Source organism: Carcharodon carcharias, chromosome 5 (genome assembly GCF_017639515.1).
Source record: "Carcharodon carcharias isolate sCarCar2 chromosome 5, sCarCar2.pri, whole genome shotgun sequence".
Lineage (NCBI taxonomy): Eukaryota > Metazoa > Chordata > Chondrichthyes > Lamniformes > Lamnidae > Carcharodon > Carcharodon carcharias.
The window spans coordinates 136,029,681-136,050,195 of NC_054471.1; the positions used below are offsets into that span (position 1 = coordinate 136,029,681).

The 20,515-nt window shown below is 42.2% G+C and overlaps 1 protein-coding gene across 4 annotated transcripts in view; it reads right to left on the minus strand.

The window, feature by feature from the left end:
• LOC121278385 (histone deacetylase 2) overlaps positions 1–16,316 on the minus strand; it is an 81,708-nt gene extending 65,392 nt beyond the window's left edge. Inside the window, exons 1-2 of one of the 4 annotated variants that reach the window (XM_041188752.1) lie at positions 16,243–16,309; positions 757–798 (exon numbers count right to left, since the gene is read on the minus strand). In XM_041188752.1, the coding sequence (XP_041044686.1) occupies positions 757–798; positions 16,243–16,294 (94 nt within the window). In that variant the 5' untranslated portion in view covers positions 16,295–16,309. Of the gene's footprint in view, positions 1–756; positions 799–16,242 lie in introns of all 4 variants that reach the window. The other 3 variants (XM_041188749.1, XM_041188754.1, XM_041188753.1) reach the window with 3 other exon arrangements.
• Between the last annotated feature and the right edge of the window lie 4,199 nt (positions 16,317–20,515).

The following is a 20,515-nucleotide window of genomic DNA, read 5'->3' on the forward strand; positions in this document are numbered from 1 at the left end:
CAGCGGTTTAATTTATTTTGGGTAATGATTTAGCTGGGTCCCAGGTGTGAGTGATGCCTATAGTAGTTGAGCAGCCTGCAGAAGTATTTTCAACAGAAATGTTGCAGAGAGTGCACCTTGGATGGTTTCCAGATTGTGTGATAATGAGATCACAGGCTTATCGGTTGAAACAAGAAGGATAGGAAGTTCAAGTGCAGAGAGAAGGCGTGGAAGTCAATTAGCTGACACTGTGTTTGATAACATTGTTCAGGAAGAAAGAACAGAGGACAGTTCAACTGAAATGTTTAACTCAAGGCTAGTGGAGTTGCAGAAAGAGGATTCACAAATACAACAATTATATCAGACAGCTTACTCAGAAACAGAGGCAAAATGTATTCCAGAATGTTATTACCTTAAGGGTAATGTTTTAACGGGAAAATGGAGGCTGTATCATGTTTCAGCAAATGAAAGCTGGAGGGAGGAACATCAGATTGTAATACCATTTGGAAAAAGGAAATGAGATTCTGAGGATAGCCCATGAAATGGGGACATTTAGGAATTAGAAAGACATGGACGAAAATACAAAATACTTTTTTGGTCTGGATTGCATAGGGATATAATCAAATTCTATAGAACATGTCAGGTGATAGGGAAACCACAAGCAATGATTAAGCTGGCACCTTTAATTCCAATTCCAGCAATTGAAGAACTTCCACTAGGTCACGAATGATTGTGTAGGACCCCTCCCTAAGACTAAAAGTGGAAATCAGTACTTACTGACAATAATGGACGTGTCTACCAGGTTTCCTGAAGCAATACCTTTGAGAAATATTACAACAAAGAAAATTGTGCAAGAGTTAACTAAATTTTTTACAACATATGCTTTACTTAAAGAAATACAATCAGATCAGGGTTCGAATTTCATGTCACAGGTGTTTAAGGAAGAAATAAACAGTTTGGGGATAAAACAATTTAATTCAACAGCTTACCATCCTGAGTCACAAGGGGCTTTGGAAAGATGGCACCAAACTCTAAAAACTATGATGAGGGAGTATAGTCAGGATTATCCACAGGATTGGGATGGGGAATTCCATTCTTGTTATCTGCTATTAGGGATGTTCCTAATGCTTTGCCTGGTTTTAGTCCTTTTGAACTAGTTTTTGGTCATGAGGTAAGGGGACCACTAAATTGATTCATGAGAAATTGGTGGGTCAAAATTCAGAAACTACTGTCCTGGATTATGTATCAAATTTCAGAGGGATTGGACAAGCATGTGAGTTGGCTAAGGAACATTTAAAGATATCACAGGAAGTGATGAAATGAAGGCAGACATGAAGGCTACAGATCGTAGTTTTATTGCAGGGGAAAAAGTGCTAGTTCTGTTACCAGTGCTGGGCGACTCATTAAAGACAAGGTTTAGTGGGCCTTACAGGATTGAAAAGAAATTGAGTGAAGTAACTTATTTAATAAATACCAGGTAGAAGAAAGAAGCAGAGGGTGTGTCATGTAAATATACTTAAAAAGTACTTTAACAGGGAAGAGGACCAAAAGGAGATGTTAGTGGTGGTAGATAATGAGAAAGAAGTAGAAGTGCAGGATTCTGAAACTGATTTTCCTCTAATCAAATTGGATAATACTTGAAAATTTAAATGTGATATTTAATTACCTTCCAGACAAGTGTCAAAATGATTTAGGAAAGCTATTGCAGTCACACAAATCTATTTGTGGAAATAAATTCGGGAGGACAAATTTGGCTATACATGATATCTGTGTAGAAGTTTCATCTTTGCTCAGGCAACATTCTTATGGATTAAATCTGGCAAAGTTATCAGATGTACAGAAAGAAATCAAATTCATGCTTCAAAATGATATCATTGAGTCTAGTTGCAGTAACTGGAGTTCGCCTATTCTGCTGGTACCGAAACCGGATGGAACACAAAGACTGTGTAGACAATCGAAAGGTGAATGCAGTGACAAAAGCGGATTCATAACCTATACCACAGTTGGAAGATTGTATTGAGAAAGTGGGACAATCAAAATTTATCACAAAGATTAACTTGCTAGAAGGATATTGGCAAGTACCATCATCAAAGACAGCAAAAGAGATATCATCTTTTGTGACGCCAGATGAATTATATCAGTTTAAAGCCATGCCATTTGGCATGAAAAATGCACTTTCAACATTTCAACAAAGATTGACAAACAAAGTAATTGCAGGTCTGAGCAATTGTGCTATGTATATTGACAGCTTGATAGGTTTCAGTCAAACATGGGAGGAGCATTAACAACATCTGGAAGAATTATTTACTCGATGACAAGAAGCTAATTTGATGGTGAACTTCCCTAAAAGTGAATTTGTAAACGCGCAAGTTATGTATCTAGGCCATTCCCATAGACATGGTAAGGTGGCCCCGAGAGATGTAAAAGTTATGGCTATCGTGGATTTCCCCAATCCTACAACAAAATGAGAAGTTTTGGAATTTCTGGGCATGAGTGGGTTTTATCGGAAATTTGTACCAAATTTTAGCAATGTGGTTGCTCTATTGACAGAACTATTAAAAAAGAACAAGAAGTTTTAATAGATACAGGGGTGTCAGAAGGCATTTGACAGTTTGAAAACTGTATTAACTATGACACCATTTTTGGCAGTACCCAATTTTGCCAAGCAATTTAAGTTGGCCATTGGCGCAAGTGATATAGGTGTTAGGGCCGTACTGTTATGAAGATGACACGGGAATTGAAAAACCAATAGGGTATTTTTCACTGAACTTGAATGTCCAACAGAGAAGATATTCAACGATCGAAAAAGAGTTGGGGTTGGTGTTAGCGTTGCAGAATTTTGAGATTTAAATTGAATTAAATTGAAATTGCAAAAAATTTGTCAGAACAATTGTTTATACAGACCACAATCCTATAAAGTTTCTGGACAAACTTCAAGACAGAACTGCAAGGCTATTCGGATGGAGTTTATTACTGCAACCATTTAATCTACAGATTATACATGTAGCAGGACGTGAAAATCTGATTGCAGATGCGTGGTCAAGAGTTTGAAGCTTGATGGTAAAATTGGGCATTTAAAACCTGGACACTGGACTAGAATGATTTCTGTTGATATCAAGGATTTGTGTATATACTGTTATGTCAATGCATGGATCTAGTAACAGTGTAATAAGTAACATGTGTTCAGGGAATGAAGCTGTCTTTTTAAATTACGATGGTTCATTTTTTAATAAGGAGGGGGTTGTCAGGAAGAAATAATAATTCTCATAATGTTATTGGAATTTATTGCAGAGTAATAGTGAGGTCTGTGTGTGTGTGTGTGTGTGTGTGTGTGTGTGTACGCGTGACTTAATTGAATTAAAGGCAGCTGGTCTGAAGGCTTTGATGTACTAGAAGATAAGCCAGGTTTGAAGTGTTAAGTAGGTAAACATAGGTGTAAATAGAACATTTGCATTTTTAAATAAACCAGACTAGATGGATTTCAAAGGGGGAGTGAAATATTACACCTAGCCAGAAGTTCAGAAACTAGGTAAAATTTTTAGCTCGGCGGGTGGGCACGCACCTGGCCCACTTGAACGTAAAATCACACACACTGACGTCAAGCGAGCATCCTGACATCAACGCGCAGACATGCGATATTTCGTTCAGTGGGCACGTGAAGCCAGCAGCACACCCGTCAACAATTAAAAGGCCTGTTAAGACATTAAATGATCAATTAACTTGAAGTTTTCACTGCCCGTCCAACCTTACGGTTGGCAGGCACGGGAAAAAGGCCAAACGGCCTTTGCACTTTTTTTGGAAACCTCATCCACAGGCAGGATGAGGTTTCCTCAAGCAATAAAAACTTTAAAACTTGAAAAACATGTCCGTTCATCTGACAAAGTAACATTAGGGGACATGTTTCATTACATTTTTATTTTCTTATTTTTTATATAACACTATCTCCCTGAGGAAGCTCTGTGCCTCAGGGAGATTATGAAACACGCACTCGCGGGCAAGCGTGAAGATCGCTTAATTGGCCCACCAGCGAGAAGTCGCCATTTCCGGTCCTGATTGCAGGCAGCTGTCAGATTCCCGACTGTCCCCGCTGAGCTCACCCAACATGGGTGAAATTCTGCCCAGTGTGTTTATTTTTCCCAAACATTACTGATAAAATTGTTACTGTGACAGATTTTTATTATCAGAGAGGTAAAGACGTAGTGATACAATGGGAATTTGCATTCAAAGGGGAAAAAATGTATAAAGGAGCAAAGGCTGTTTGTAAGGGAAGGAATTCTAAGATCTAAACAAAGTGTGAAAAAACTTCCAGCATCTAAGCGTCAAGCTGCTGTCTACAAAGAACTGAAGTTAAGAAAACTCACTTTGAATTAGATTGTTCAGGCTATCATGTTTCTTTGCCTGGGTCTTTTAAAATCTGTGTCCCCTACTGTTGCCTTAATCAAAGTGTAACTGGGAGTTAGATTAACTAGGAGAATTAGAAGTTATCATAGTAGTAATTTGTAGATCTGAGTATGTGCTTCAAATTATTTATTTTGTTAATAAATATTTAATTTAATTTTGTAAGAAACCAATAAGAAACAGTGGTCTTATTACTGCTGAATTTAAGGTGCGCATCTTGAAATATATACAAATTGAAAAACAGGTTGTGGCAGTTGTTTCAAGTTTCCCTCTGGGATTTGAGCAGCTCAACATTTACCATCGGCTGTGCCATAACAACAGGTTGGAGAGTGAAATGCACTCAGAACTCCTGCACTACCTGCTTGATCCTTCCTGACTGTCTGGCGATCACTTATTCCCTCTCTGCTTGCACATCCTTAAGCTACAGGGAATCCATGAAGCACAGCCTTGCGGCACCGCAGTGGCTCTAATTGCTATTCAATCTCCAGAACCTGGAACTTGAGGTCTTTCAGCAGATAATTCCTGCACATGGTTGTCCAGGACACGAGAAGCATCCTGGAGTACCCAGTTGGAGCAGGGTGAGCATTCCAGGGTCAGAGGCGGCCTGACATACCTCCATTTATTGGATTATAAATATATTTATCAGAAATAAAACTTAAGACTTTAGAAAAAAACTTTAAAATCAATTGTCATTATTCTATTCCCTTATCTTACATCCATAATTGAATATTTATCCTCAAACTAATCTTAGTTCCCTCAGATTCTGCCACTCCTTCCTCTCCACATTATGATGTCACTCTCAAGTTCTGCCTCTGCTCCTGATGACCATGAGCTTGTTTTTCTATAGTGTCTTTTATCCTGCTCCACTCTCACTCAGCTCCTGATCTTGGGTCTGCTCTGCTGCAGAGCCTTTTATCCCGCTCCATTCTTGCCCAGCTCTCATTTCTCCAGGTCTTAATCCCTGCTCTGCCGCTGTGCACCTTCTTCCAGATCTGCTCAGCTCCCACTGTTCTGAGGCTTGCTCTGCTGTCATGCCTTTTATCACACGCCGCTCTCAATTCTATTGGCCTGGAAATTGGTTTGGGAAATGAGGTTTGGCATATGCTCAAAAGCACAAAGAATTAAGATTACATGAGCCTTTTAAATATGACAAGAGATGTAGCAAGGTGGAGGAGCTTTAGGGAAGAAAATTCCAATATTGAGTTGGAATAACAAAAGGCTCTTACAGTGATAGTGAAGATCAGAGTCTGGAGACACAGGCCAACACTCAGAAAAGTGGACAGTGCAAGGTGGGATATAAGGCTAGAGGAAGTTTCTGAGCTATTAAGTGATTTGAACTCATGAAGAGGCCTGAAAATAGACAAAAGTCTTGAATTTAAAGGCCCAGAATTTGCAATGAGATAACAATGAGCCTATCAGTGCTCACCATTGTAATGGAGAAAATCTTACAGCAACTTCTGAAGAATGTTCATGCGAAGCTAAACACGGAAACCCAGAAGCTATGAGAGACACCCTCTCCCTCCACAGGGTGTATTACTGCAGTCCTCATAGCTGGCAGATTCAGGAATATCTGAGTTTTTAACGGGATGATTAAGTGATAATTCATGAACAACCTCTCTGGCCCTGAAAAAATAGTTTTACAAGTGTGGAGTCTCACCTTCAGAAGAAAAAGAATGTTGGAGAATTTAAAAAAAAATTCTTTATATTTTGTCTGTTATTTCACTCCTTTAATCCCATCTGCAGTTCCCAATTTTATTTCAGTTTCTGTACATGATGTAAATCTAATTTATATTTTCTGCTTTGCACTTCCTGGTTTAGACTGTATGTGTCTCAGTGCGAATTCTTCAATCTGATTGGATGAAGATCCACATTGTTGCTTGATCTATTCACAAAGGCCACAGCTCTCCTGTACAGAACGCCAGGATAGGAAAGATGCTGAATTAGAGCAATTCTCTGCTGACATAGCCTCTAAAGATATATAGGTAATTGTCAGTGAGATGACCAACAACAATCGTTCCTTCATGCTGAGAGCAAAATCCAGGCTCATGTCTTAGCTGATGGGTGAGTGAGACTTAAAGACTGCAGGCAACAGTGTTCTGGATAAGTTAGTGGAGAGAGCTTGAGATGTTGGGGGTTGTTGGAATAATCAGGTGAGTCTTAAAAATAAAAAAAATTCTGACAGACTGGATGCGGACTTTAAAGCTCAAGGTGTGCATATCAACCTTGTGCACCATTGAGTTTAAATTGGAAGAAGAACAAATGTGCAAATAACCTAAATCTAAAGGTATTAAAACTCTTTCTAGAGTAAAGGGGAAATCTGACAAGAAACATAAAAATTCCAACAAGAGTGAATGGGAAAGGAACCAAACCAAGGCGCTTTTAATAACAAGGGAGATATAGAATATTATGAAACAAAAATGGTGTGAATGATGCATGTTAGGTAAATTCTTCAAGCAAGAACCTGAGAGGGGAAGAGAAGAGGAAGAGAAAAATATGACTGACAAAGAAAGGATATGAGAATGGAATGGCAGTTAACATAAAAGGGAACCCAAAAATCTTCAACCAGCATGTAAAGACTAAGCAAATAGTAAGGGGTTGGGGGGGCGGGGGGTAGGGTGGAGTGGCAATATATTCAAGACAAAACAGTGTGACATATGCTTATATGCAGGGCAAGAGTAGAATACTTAATGAATACTTTGTATCAGTGTTCATTAACGAAGAGCATGCTGACAAAACATTGGTAAAAACAGAGATAGGAGAGATGATGGATAAGGTGAATATTGATAGGAAGGTATTGCTGGAAAGGTTGGCTATGCTTAGAGTGGATAAGTCACCTGGTCCAGGTGATCTGCATCCCTGGTTGCTAAAGGAAGTGGGAGTTGAGATAGCAGATGGGCTTGCCATTATCTTCCAAGCCTCCCTTTATACAGGAGAGGTGCCAGACTACTGAATTGTGGCAAATGTGACAGCCTTTTTAAAAAAAGATATAAGAACATTCCTAGTAACTACAGGCCAGTCAATTTAACATCTGTGGCAAGTAAGGTTTTAGAAACAATAATCGGGGGGGGGGAATAAAAAATCAATGGGCGCTTGGAGAGGTTTATGTTAATTAGGGAGAGCCAGCAGGGATTTGTAAAAGATCATGCTTGAGTAATCTAATTGAAATTTTTTGAAGTAATAGAGAAGGTTGATGAAGGGAAAGCAATGGATGTTATCAATATGGATTTTCAGAAAGCATTTAACAAAGTACTACATGAAAGGCTAGTTAACAAAATTGAGGATCATGGAATAGGAGGGTCAGTGTCAGCCTAAATGAACAAAATTTACTTGACGACAAAAAATACAGAGGTGTGGTAATTGTTGTTTATCAGACAATAATGGTAGACAGTGGTGTATCCCAGGGTTCAGGGGTAGGACCTCTGCTTTTTTGATAATATATGAATGGCTTGGATTTTGGAATTGGGTAGAATTTCAAAAGTGATATGGAGAAGTAATATAAACTAAATAGTACAATTCTAAAGAGTGTGTAGGGAAAGAGGGACCTGGGAGTTCATGCATGTAGATTTTTGAAGGTGGCATCAAATATTGAGGGAGTAGTTAGCCAAGTATTTGGGATCTCGAACTTTGTAGATAGAGTTACTGAGTACAAAAACAAGGAACTTGTGCTAACCTGCATAGAGCTCTGGTCAGGCCACAACTAGAGTATTGCATTCAGTCCTGGTCACCACACTTTATGATATGAGGGTTCCTGAAAGGATGCAGAGGTGATTTACCAGAATGGTTCCAGGTATTAGGGATTTTAGTTACAAGGTTAGGTTGGAGAACCTGGAATTGTTCCCCTTGAAACAAAGAAGATTGAGGGAAGATTTAACAGAGGTGTAAAGATTATGGCATGTTTAGATAAGGTAGAAAAATAAAACCTGCTTCCAATTAGCTGATCGTAAAAGGATTCGGGGAAACAGATTTAAGGTTTTTTGGTGGTGGGGGGGAGGGAGGATGTGTGAGGAAGAACGTTTTTACCCAGCAGGTGGTATTACCTGGAACTCAGCCTACTTGGGTGGTGGTAGTGGAGATGATGAATGATTTCAAAAACTGGACAGGTACTTGAGGGAAATAAATGTGCAGGACTACAGGGATGGAGCAGGGGCATGGGATTGATTGAGTTGCTTTACAGAGAGCTAGTGTAGACCTGATGGGTCAAATGGTCTCCTCTTGTGCAGTTATGACCCTATGGCTCAAAATAAACACAAAAACAAATAAAAGGGAAAAGACCTGGGGCAGGCACCATTTCACAAGTGGTGCCCATTATTTCACATTACTGAAATCCATTAACATGTGGAACATCTTTTAACAAAAGTAGTTAATGCAGTGCTGGTTAACTGCTTGAAAAAAATAACTGCATACAAATCTAGTAAGAAACAGGCTTGAAAGTTACAGGATGTAAAGATCATCAAATACTCATGAGACACAATGGTTTCTTTGAATAAGGCAATATTTGCAGAAAGGTGCTTTGTAAAGGATAAAACAAACAGGAACCAACATATGTACCATTCCTATGCAGTTCTGCATGATTACCCTGGGACAGGAATAATTTTTCCTCTGGAAATAAAATGAATTGGAGAGCCCACTATAGGCCTGATTAAACGTAGCACCTGAAGTTGCACTGCTTTTTTTTCCTGGTGCAATTCACCCGAAAGTGGCCAAACCAGTGTACAATATTGAGGAATTTCAAGCCCAAATTACATTCAGCACAAACTGAGCTCCCATAATCATCTGCATTAGTTTAAAAAGTATAATGTTAAATACCAGCCTCAGCCATAAAATGGCCTCACTCCCTACCAACAATTGAGAATTATCTACTGTTGCAAGTTTTCACTGGCTGGCAAAGCCAGCATTTGTCAGCCATCCCTAATGGCGTCTGAGAAGTAGTGATGAACCACTGCAAACCATGTGGTGTAAGTCCACTCATAGTACCATTAGGGAGTTCCAGGGTTTTGATGCAGCAAGTGAAGGAACAGCAAATAGTTCCAAGTCAGGATGGTGTGTGGTTTGAAGGGGAACTTGCAGATGGTGGTGTTTCCATATATGTGCTGTCCTTGCACTAAGTGGTAGAGGTCACAGGTCTGAAGGAGGCTTGATGAGTTGCTGCAGTGCAGCTTGCATATAGTACACACTGCTGCCATGTGTTGATGTGGAGAGAATGAATGTTTAGGTTAGTAGAAGTAACGGCAATCAAGCCAGCTGCTTTGGCCTGCATGGTGTCAAGCTTCTTGAATGTTGTGGAAGCCGCATTAAGGCAAATGGGAAGTATTCCATCACACCCTAACTTGTGCTCGGGGAGTCAAGAGCTAAGTTAATGACTACCAAATTCCTAGTCTCTGACTTGCTCTTCCAATCACAATATTTATATAGCCGAACCAGTTAAATTTCTGGTCAATGGTAACCTCCAGGATGTGATAGCCAGGGAGGGGGATTCAGAGATGATAATGAAATGAATGTCAAGGAAAGATGGTCAGACTCTCTATTGTTGGAGATGCTCATTGTCTGGCACTTGTGTGGCACAAGTATCACCTGTCACTTATCAGCCCAGGTCTTGCTGCATGTAGACACAGACTGCTTCACCATCTGAGGAGTTGCGAATGGTGCTGAATGTTGTGCAATCATCCGCGAACTCCTGGTCATTTATGAAGCAGCTGAAGATGATTGGGCCGAGGACACTACCTTGAGGAACTCCTGCAGTGCTGCTCTGGGACTGAGATAATTGCCCATAATCATCTTTCTTTGTGTTTGGTGTGACTTCAACCAGTGGAGATGTCCCCCCGATTCCCACTGACTTCAATTTTGCCAGGCTCCTTGATGACACATGCCTTGATGTCAAGGGCAGTCATTCACCTCACCTCTTGCATTCAGCCCTTTTGTCCATGTTTGGACCAAGGCTGTAATTAGGTCAGGAGCCAAGTGGCCCTAGCAGAATACAAAAGGAGCATCAGTGAGCAAGTTATTGCTAAGTAAGGGCCGCTTGATAGCACTGTCGATGATACCTCCCATCTCTTTGCTGACGATCAAGAGATGAGGGCAGTAATAAGCCAGGTTGGATTTGTCCTACTTTTTGTGGACAAGACATACCAGGGCAATCTTCCACATTGTCAGGTAGTGCCACTGTTGTAGCTGACCAGGGGCGTGACTAGCTCTGTACCATAAGTCTTCAGTATTATCGCCAGGATGTTGTCAGGACCTTCGCAGTACCCACTGCCTTCAGCTGTTTCTTGACATCACTGGAGTGAATTGGCTGAAGACTGGCATCTGTGATGCTGGGGGCCTCATGGGGAGGCTGTTGTGGGATCATCCACTCAGCACTTCTGGCTGAAGATGTTTGCAAAAGCTTCAGCCTAGTCTTTTACAATGATATCCTGGGCTCCCCCATCAATGAGGATGGGGACATTGGTGGAGACTCCTATTCCTGTTATTGTCCACCACCATTCACGACTGGATGTGGCAGGGCTGCAGAGCTTTGATCTGATCCATTGGATTTTTGATTACTTAATTCTGTATATTGCATTCTGCTTCTGCCATTTGGCATGCAAGTAGTTCTATGTTGTAGCTTCACGAGGCTGACACCTCATTTTTAGCTATGCCTGTTGCTGCTCCTGACACGCCCACTTGCACTCTTCACTGAACCAAGTTTGATCCCCTGGCCTGATGGTAAAGTGAAGCATATGTCGGGTCATGAAATTAGATTGTGGATGAGTACAATTCTGCTGCTGCTGATGGCCCACAGTGCCTCCTGGATGTCCAGTCTTGAGCTGTTGGATCTGTGCTGAATCTATGCCATTTGGGGCGGTGGTAGCGCCACACAACACGACAGAAGATATGCTCAGTGTGAAGATGGTACTTCGTCTCCGCAAGGACTGTGTGGTGGTCATTCCTATCTATACTGTCGTAGACAGATGCACCTGCAACAGGCAGATTGGTGAGGACCAGGTCAAGTACATCCTTTCCTCTTATTATTTCCATCACTATCTGCTGTAGGTTTGCCCAGTCTGGCCAATATATCTTTCAGGACCTGGCCGTCTCGGTCAGTAGTGCTGATACTTGGTGGTGGACAACAGTCCCTGACCCAGAATACATTCTGTGTGCTTAACATCCTCAGTGCTTTCTCCAAGTGACGTTCAACTTGGAGAAGTGCTGATTCGTCAGCTGAGGGAGGGTGTTACCTGATAATCAGTCGGAGCTTTCTTTGCTCATGTTTGACCTGATGTACTGGGATTTCATGGGATCTGGAATCAATGTTGAGGACTCTAGGACAACTCCCTCCTGACTGTATACCACTGTGCTGCACTGCTTCTACTGGGTCTGTCCTGCTGATTGGACAGGACATACCCTGGGATTGTGATGGTGGTGTCAGAGACATTGTCTGTAAGGTATGATTCTGTGAATATGACTATGTCAGGCTTGACTAAACTTTGGGATGGCTCTCCCAATTTGGCACAAGATGTTAGTAAGGAGGACTTTGCAGGGTCAACACGGCTGGGTGTGCCATTTATTGCTTCCAGTGTCCAAGTCCAGTGGTCCATCCAGTTTTATTCCTTTTTGACATTTCTATACTGGTTTGGTACAACTCTCGTATTCAGGTCTTTGAGTAGCCTCTTAAAATCAAGTGATGTTCAAATGTGTTTCAGTAGAAACATGAATGATAAAAAGATTTATAAAATTAGTGCAGTCTGCACCCAGACTGTCAATTGAACCCAAGTGACAATTCTTGACCACCGTGTGGGTGTAATAGGCTTTTTCTTATTCAAAGTTTTTTGCTCATTCAGTTTTTTTTCAGCAGAAAACACCTCAGAGAAAAATACATAACTCATTGTATTGATTACAAATCCAAGAGAAAAAAATTCAATACAATTTGCCCCATTTCATTATTGGACACAATTTTTATCCTTATACTAGTGTAAAACTTTCAATAGTTACAATGTTTCAAGCATTAACAGAGGAAAAGATTTTGCTGAAGCGCTCAAGACTTGTACAAATATTAAGGTACCATTCAGTTATTGGTTACAGGTCTGGCACGAGTTTTTTAAAAAAGATTTTAGGGAAGCTTTCATTTCCATCTATGTTTTGCGATGTAGATAGTATACGGAAGCATTTTCACCTCAACTGAGATTTGACTGAACAGTATTAATTTTACATAGGCTGTACTGACTCTTCCTATCTATCGTGTGTGTAGTTTTCTTCACTTTTTTAAGAAGTACTTCCCACGACATAGTCAACAAAAATGATAATATTTCATATTATTATAAACCTTGGCCTAACTTTACAACTGGGAGACAGTGGCCAACAGCTATGACCTCTGGGAGCTGACTGTTTCAAGGGGCATTGGAAGAGGCGAGGAGAAACAGAAAGCTCAGCTGGCTGAGAAGGCGGCCAAGAGAAAACAGGCCAACAATACCTGCATCATCTCAACCCACTGTCTTCCTCTGTAGCAAACATGGCAGAAACTGCCCCACAGATTGGGGCTCCTGGGCCAAGCCACGTGATGCTTAACATATTAATTGCCCACCAAGACACAAACCGTCATCTCACAAGACGGAAGACTGCCAAAGTAAGTGATTGAACTTTATACTTAGCTAGTTTCCCCTTAAATGCACCTATGCCATCTTCAACTATTCTATACTGGATTTATCACTGACCATTATATTTATGGGCCCTAGTTTTAGATACTCCCACAAGTGGAAACAGCTTTGCCGCATCTACCCTATCCAGAGAAAAAAGGCCCAACCTATTTAGTGTTTGCTGAGTTATAACATTTCACATCTAGTGTCATCCTCCTTAATCCACTATACCCAGTGTCTCTATATCCTTTTTTTTGCAATACAGAGACCAGAACAGAGCACGGAGTGGTGTAACCAAAGTTTGATACAAGTTTAACCTAACTTCTCTAAGTGAGTAGCAATCATCAAGGTCCCCTAATCTAAAACAAAAGCGAAAATACTGCAGATGTTGGACACCTGAAATAAAGAAGAGAAAATTCTGGCAAGTGGGAGAAAGGAAAAAGTTCTGTGATAAAGTGGAAGACAAGAGAGATTAAATTAGAATTCATGGTGCAAGGCCAAAGGGAGTGGTACCAAGTCAAGCAAGGAAGCAAAAGTTGAGTCTAGAGGAGGTGTGAATGGCAGAATGATAAACAACTTGCCACTAAATACAAAAACGAGGGCAAAATCGAAACCTGCAAAGAAAAAGGAAATAAAACTCTGGTCTAAAATTGCTGAACTCTATGTTGAATTAAGAAAGCTGTAAAGTACCCAGCTGAAAGTTGAGGTGCTGTTCCTCAAGCTTATATTGAGCTTCACTGGAACACTATGGGAAACCAATGACCAAAGTCAACATGAGAGCAAGGTGGAGAATTAAAATGATAGGTGAGTGAAAGCTCAAGATTATGCTAGTGAACTCAATGGAGGTGTTCTGCAGAGCCAACGCCTGCATTATGGAGACCATATGCAAATGTCTTACCACTACCCTAAACCTGCACCAACTCTTTTGCCATTTAATGTCTTATGGCTTCTACCCTGTCATGGTCCTTCCTTTTGTTCTTTTTTCACACACACCCCTTTTTCTTGCTCAAAACCTCTTAACGTTTCTAACTTTTCCCAGTTCTGATGAACTTTCATCAACCTGAATCAGGAACTGTTTGTGTCTCCAAAGAACCTGCTTAACCTGCTGAGTATTTCCAGCATTTTCTGTTTTCGATCCCTAACTTGATTTGATTTTCTCATCTATGGAAGTAACAAGGCACTAGACTTGACTTTAGCAATCTTAAGAAAAAATGGGGCAGGGGAGTGGAAAAGAGAGGAAAAAAATACCAGCTAGTATTTCTGCACCTGGATCCAATCAAGAAACCCCAAACAAAAATATGAAGACATTTGAGAAGAAAAAATTAGACTTGGCTCCAATATCCCACAGAGAAACACATTTAACAGGAATGAACCTGTACTGATCACTGACCTCAATTCAACTTAGGTTCCAAAGGAAGGGGAGTGAGTGGCAGGTGCCAGAGGGTCAGCAACGGCAGAGTGGGGGGTGAGGGTCCACCAAGGCAAGTAAGCTTGGAGAATTAAGACAAAGCACTCCTGACCTTCCTGGCCCACAAGCAATGCTGCCTCCCTTCAGCTGCAGGGTTTCCCCCGATCCTGGGAAATTTGCCCAATAGATGTCAAATTAAGTCTGTTAAAATCTGAGACATGCAGCCTCATTAGCAAATTTAAATTACTGACTCACTTCGGATAAAGCAGGAGTAGGCGAGTAATCTGCTTTGCAGGGCGGTCTCATTGCCAGTCCTGGGGGGCTTTATTCCCTACATGGTTTCAGGTTGCTCCTGAAACATCTTTTAGCAGAGAAGGTTAAAGAGCAATCTGATAGATGTAATCAGAATATGTAAGGCTTTTGATAAAGGAAATCAAGAAAATGTTTGGTGAATACAGTTAATAGAGAAATAAAGTTTAGGATCCTTCCCGCTGGAAAGATTGTTGGGACAGACAATGTACTACCAGTGGTACAGAGTAAACAGAATCTATCAGAAGGAAATGGTTAAGTATTCAGAAAGGCAAAATTTAACAGGATATGGAAATGAGACCAAGGCCAGAATTTTACGTTTATCGGGCAGTTGTGCGCCCGACCCGAACTCACATGAAATTGCGCAAAATGGTGTTGGGCATGCGTCCCAACATCAACGCACACATGAGCAATATTGAGGTCAGCAGGTGTGCACAGTGGTCGGAGCCGTGCCCGCCAACAATTAAGTGGCCAATTAAGACCATTAAAAACCCCATTATCTTTGAATTTATGTTGCCCATGCGATTTCGCACTCAGCACACGGGCAAAACAGGCAGGTGGGCAGTCCGTTTTTAAACAAAACCTCACCCACGGGTGGGACGAAATGTCTGGGCTGAAATACAATAACAAAAGATATCTGGGGACTGATGGTTTTTGAGTTCTGCTGTCAGGTGCTTGAATGTGTTACACAGACACAGTTTGGTGCATTTTTTTTGTCATTTAAACTGTTCAGGTCTGCAGCTCCCTGAGGCAGGTCCACAGCAACCGTCTACCTTCAGGGAACTCGCTAGAAGCGCCCACCCACACTTTTGATGGCACCCGCCCTCTTCGCAAACACCTCGGCAGAGCTGAGGCTTTCTCAGGGCAATCTGGCCAGCCAGCGAGAAATTGCATTCAGGGGCCAATCGTGGGCGGAAGCGCATTTTGCATCCACTTCTGGGCCTGCCGACTTGGCACGCACACCAAGCATGAAATTCAGGCCCAACTGTCAGAATTAGCAGAAACCTGATGGGCTGAATAGTTCCTACCTATGCTACAAGGATCCTCTTGCCCAGACTAAGGGATTAGGGGCATTCCTCCCTCACCCTCCCTAAAGACTAACTTAACATAGAGTGCACACCCCAACCCAAAGACAAGCTCAGCCCAGGATCCCTTCACCCACGCCCTCAATAAATGGCAGCTCAGATTGGGCTCACCCCACCGGAAAGACCAGATCAGCCTAAGAACAGCTCCACTCCAAAAGGCAAGACCCTCTCCCTCACTTTTTTTTTTCTCTCTTTTGCTCTTTCCTCTGGTTTCTCTCTCCCCCTCCCTCTCGAACCCCTGGTCTCCCTCTAGTCCGTTCCCCAAGCCGGTCTGTCCCTCCCCCACCCCCGCCGGTCTCCCCCCTCCCCCTCGCACTCCACCCCCTCCCCTCCTCTCCTCTCCCCTCCCCTCCCTTCTCTCTCCCTCCCCACCCCCGTCCTCTTTTTCTCTCCGCCCTCTCCCCTTTCCCCGTCTCCCCCTCCTCTTGGTCTCTAGTCCCCATCTCTCTCTTACCGTCATAATAATAACAAACTTTCTTCTTTCCTCCTCCCTGAGTCAGCGCCATGACAGCAGCGCGAGAGGGAAAGCGGCAGCAACCAACATTCCCAGGGCGGGGGAGTTAAACGGAGCGGGTGGTCAAATCACCAGGTCCAGCTCCACCTGCAGGGATGGTGAACTCGGAACCTGAGCCCTTATTCCTTTGCAATCCACTGTGACCACTCCTCACTATTCCAACCAGTCGGACAGGATATTCTTTTTTCTGCCTCACTTTTCCCTTCTCCCTCATTGGAACAGTCCTCCCCGGGCACGCGCCAGGGGAGCGGGTCTCCAGCCCTGAGGCAATGATATCAATAACAATACCTCTGAACTTCAGGGAGCAGCTACACACATTAATGACTGAAAAAAGCTGCTTTTTAACAATGAGGTCCCTGACAACGAAGCGAAGTCAAAATGCACGAGTAGTCGAACGTGATTATTTTGTTTCTGCATCCCTGCAAAGCTTTGCTTCTTCCTCAGTTTCTCATTATGTTTTGTAAAAAGTTGAAAATTCAGCAATTATAATGCAGTTAGTCATAATCTTTCATTTCCACCTTAGTTATCCCAGCTGAAATAATCTATACATCATTTACCCCCCAACCCCTCTCCCAATCCATTTCAATCTCTACATATTATTTCTAATTTCCCCTGTAAACCATGGTTTGGCCACCTTTCCTGTTTTACTTTTGCGCCAGACAGGAATAAACAATTGTTGCAGTTCACCCATGCGTTCTTTGAACATTTGCCATTGCCTATCCACCGCCATCCCTTTAAGTAATGTTTCCCAATCCAACATAGCCAACTCACATAAGTAAAAGCAAAGAACTGCGGATGCTGGAAATCCAAAACAAAAACAAAAATACCTGGAAAAACTCAGCAGGTCTGGCACCATCGGTGGAGAAGAGCACAGTTGACTTTTCGGGTTGACATTAATGTGTCTAGCTGCTCCCTGAAGTTCAGAGTCCTTCAACAGAACTAAGTAAAAATAGGAAAGGGGTGAAATATAAACTGGTCGGGGGGGTGGGGGGGTGGTTGGAACAAGAAGAGCTAGTTAAAGGGCCAGTGATAGGTGGAGATAACCAAAAGATGTCACGGACAAAAGGACAAAGAGGTGTTGAAGGTGGAGATATTACCTATAGGAATGTGCTAATTAAGGGTAGAAAGCAGGACAAACAAGGTACAGATCGCTCTAGTGGGGGTGGGGTGGGGTGAAGGAATCTAAAAAGGCTGAAGGGTAGAGATAAAACAATGGATGGAAATACATTTAAAAATAATGGAAATAGGTGGGAAAAGAAAAATCTATATCAATTATTGGAAAAAATAAAAAGGAGGGGGAAAAATGGAAAGTGGGTGGGGATGGAGGAGAGAGTTCATGATCTAAAATTGTTGAACTCAATATTCAGTCCAGAAGGCTGTAAGGTGCCTAGTCGGAAGATGAGGTGCTGTTCCTCCAGTTTGTGTTGCAACTCACACCTCACACCATCGTAGTTTCCTTTATTAAGATTCAGGACCCTAGTCTCAGAATCAATTATGTCACTCTCCATCTTGGTGAGGATGAAGAATTCTATCAGAAATGTTGGGGAACACGGTTTAGTGAGAGGTAGGAACTGGAAGAAGTCACATTAGTAGGGAAATGGTGTTGGGGAAGTTGCTGGGATTGAAGGCCAATAAATCCCCAGGGCCTGACAATCTACATACCAGAGTATGTAAGGAAGTGGCCCTAGAAATAGTGGATGCATTGGTGGCTATCATCCAAGATTCTATAGACTCTGGAACAGTTCCTACAGATTGGAGGAACATTAGAGATAGTATTAGATTCAAGGAAGAGGCATACAAATTGACCAGAACAAACAACAGACCTGAGAATTGGGAGCAGTTTAGAATTCAGCAAAGGAGGACCAAGGAATTGATTAAGAAGGGGAAAATAGAGTACGAGAGTAAGCTTGCAGGGAACATAAAAACTTACTGTAAAAGTTTCTATAGGTATGTGAAGAGAACAAGATTGGTGAAGACAAATGTAGATCACTTACAGTCAGAAACAGGGGAATTTAGCATGGGGAACAAAGAAATGGCTGACCAACTGAATACATACTTCGGTTCTGGCTTCACAAAGGAGGACATAAATAACATACCAGAAATATAGGGGAACACAGGGTTTAGTGAGAGGGAGGAGCTGGAAGAAATCAGTATTAGTAGGGAAATGGTTTTGGGGAAATTGATGGGATTGAAGGCCGATAAATCCCCGGGGCCTGATAATCTATATCCCAAAGTACTTTCGGAAGTGGTCCTAGAAATAGTGGATGCATTGGCGGTCTTCTTCTGAGTTTCCATGGACTCTGGAACAGTTCCTACACATTGGAGGGTAGGTAATGTAACCCCACTATTTAAAAAGGAAGGTAGAGAGAAAACAGGGAATTATAGACCAGTCAGCCTGATGTTGGTAGTGGGGAAAATTCTAGAGTCCATTTTAAAAGATTTAATAGCTGATGACTTGGAAAACATGGCAGAATTAGACAGATTCAGCATGGATTTACGAAAGGGAAAGCATGCTTGACAAATCTACTGGAATATTTTGAGGATATAAATAGGAGAGATGATGAGGGGGAGCAAGTGGATGTGGTTTATTTGGACTTTCAGAAGGCTTTCGACAAAGTCCCACATAAGTCTCCTTACCTGAGGAAGGATGTTCTTGCTATAGAGAGAGTGCAGTGAAGGTTTACCAGACTGATTCCTGGGATGTCAGGACTGATTTGAGGAGAAATTGAGTCGGGTCAGATTATATGCACTGCAGTTGAGAAGAATGAGGGGGGATCTCATAGAAACCTATAAAATTCTAACAGGACTAGACAGGGTAGATGCAGGAAGGATGTTCCCAATGGTGGGAATCAGAGGTCACAGTCTGAGGATACAAGATGGACCATTTAGAACTGAGATGAGGAGAAATTTCTTCACCCAGAGAGTGGTGAGCCTGTGGAACTTACCACCACAGAAAGCAGTTGAGGTCAAAACATTGTATGTTTTCAAGAAGGAGTTAGATATAGCTCTTGGGGCGAAAGGGATCAAAGGATATGGGGAGAAACCGGGAGCAGGCTATTGAGTTGGATGATTAGCCATGATCATAATGAATGGTGGAGCAAGCTCGAAGGGCTGAATGGCCTACTCCTGCTCCTGTTTTCTATGTTTTTATGTTTCTATATTTCCAAGTCTGGATGGTGAGTGACCTGGAAGCAAGCTTCCAGGTGGTGGTGTTGCCATGTATCTGCTGCCCTTGTCCTTCTAGATGGTAGTGCTTGTGGGTTTGGAAGGTGCTGTCTATGGAGCCTTGGTGAATTCCTGCAGTGCATCTTGTAGCGATACACATTGCTGCTACTGTGCGTCAGTGGTGGAGGGAGTTAATGCTTGTGGATGTGGTGCCAATGAAGCAGACTGCTTTGTCCTGGATGTTATCAAGCTTCTTGAGTGTTGTGGGAGCTGCACTCACCCTGACTCCCCAAAGCCTGTACACCACCCACAACGCACAAGTCAGGAGTGTGATGGAATACTCTCCATTTGCTTGGCTGAGTGCAGCCCCTACAACTCTCAAGAAGCTCAACATCATCCAGGACGATATTTGTTACCTCGTCCACCACCCTTCACCACTGACGCACAGTGGCAGCAGAACATACTATCTATAAAATGCACTGCAGCAACTCATCAATCTCCATCAACAGAATCTTCCAAACCCGCGACCCTTACCACCTGGAAGGATCAGAGCAGCAGACACATGGGAACGCCACCACCTGCAACTCCCCTCCAAGTCACATACCATCCTGATTTGGAACTATATTGCCATTCCTTCACTTCCTTTTCTGCTAAACAAAAAAAATTAAGATGGCTGCTACAAGTCACCTAATCATAAGGTTGGCTCTCTGTCTGGTAGCTATCCCTGCAGTTTCACGAACAAAATAATTCAATTCCAGCTTCTGGAATTTTACACTTCATTGTACAAACCCTTTGTACTTAATGAAAGTAGAGGAAGTGCAGGCGAACTGGCTCACCTATCCTGAACTGTCACAAAAGAGAAAAATTGAAACCTGTTATGCTGGAAGAGATGCTAATAGCCAATTCATCTCTCACCTAAAGTGGAACATTGGAATTCTGGCCAGAAAGGTAGAAGCTGACTGTTAAGTTGCAATGAACCATTAATAGGCCATGTCACATGACTCAAGCCTCTGGCCTTTTGGACAGTTTTAACATTGAAGCTTTGGGC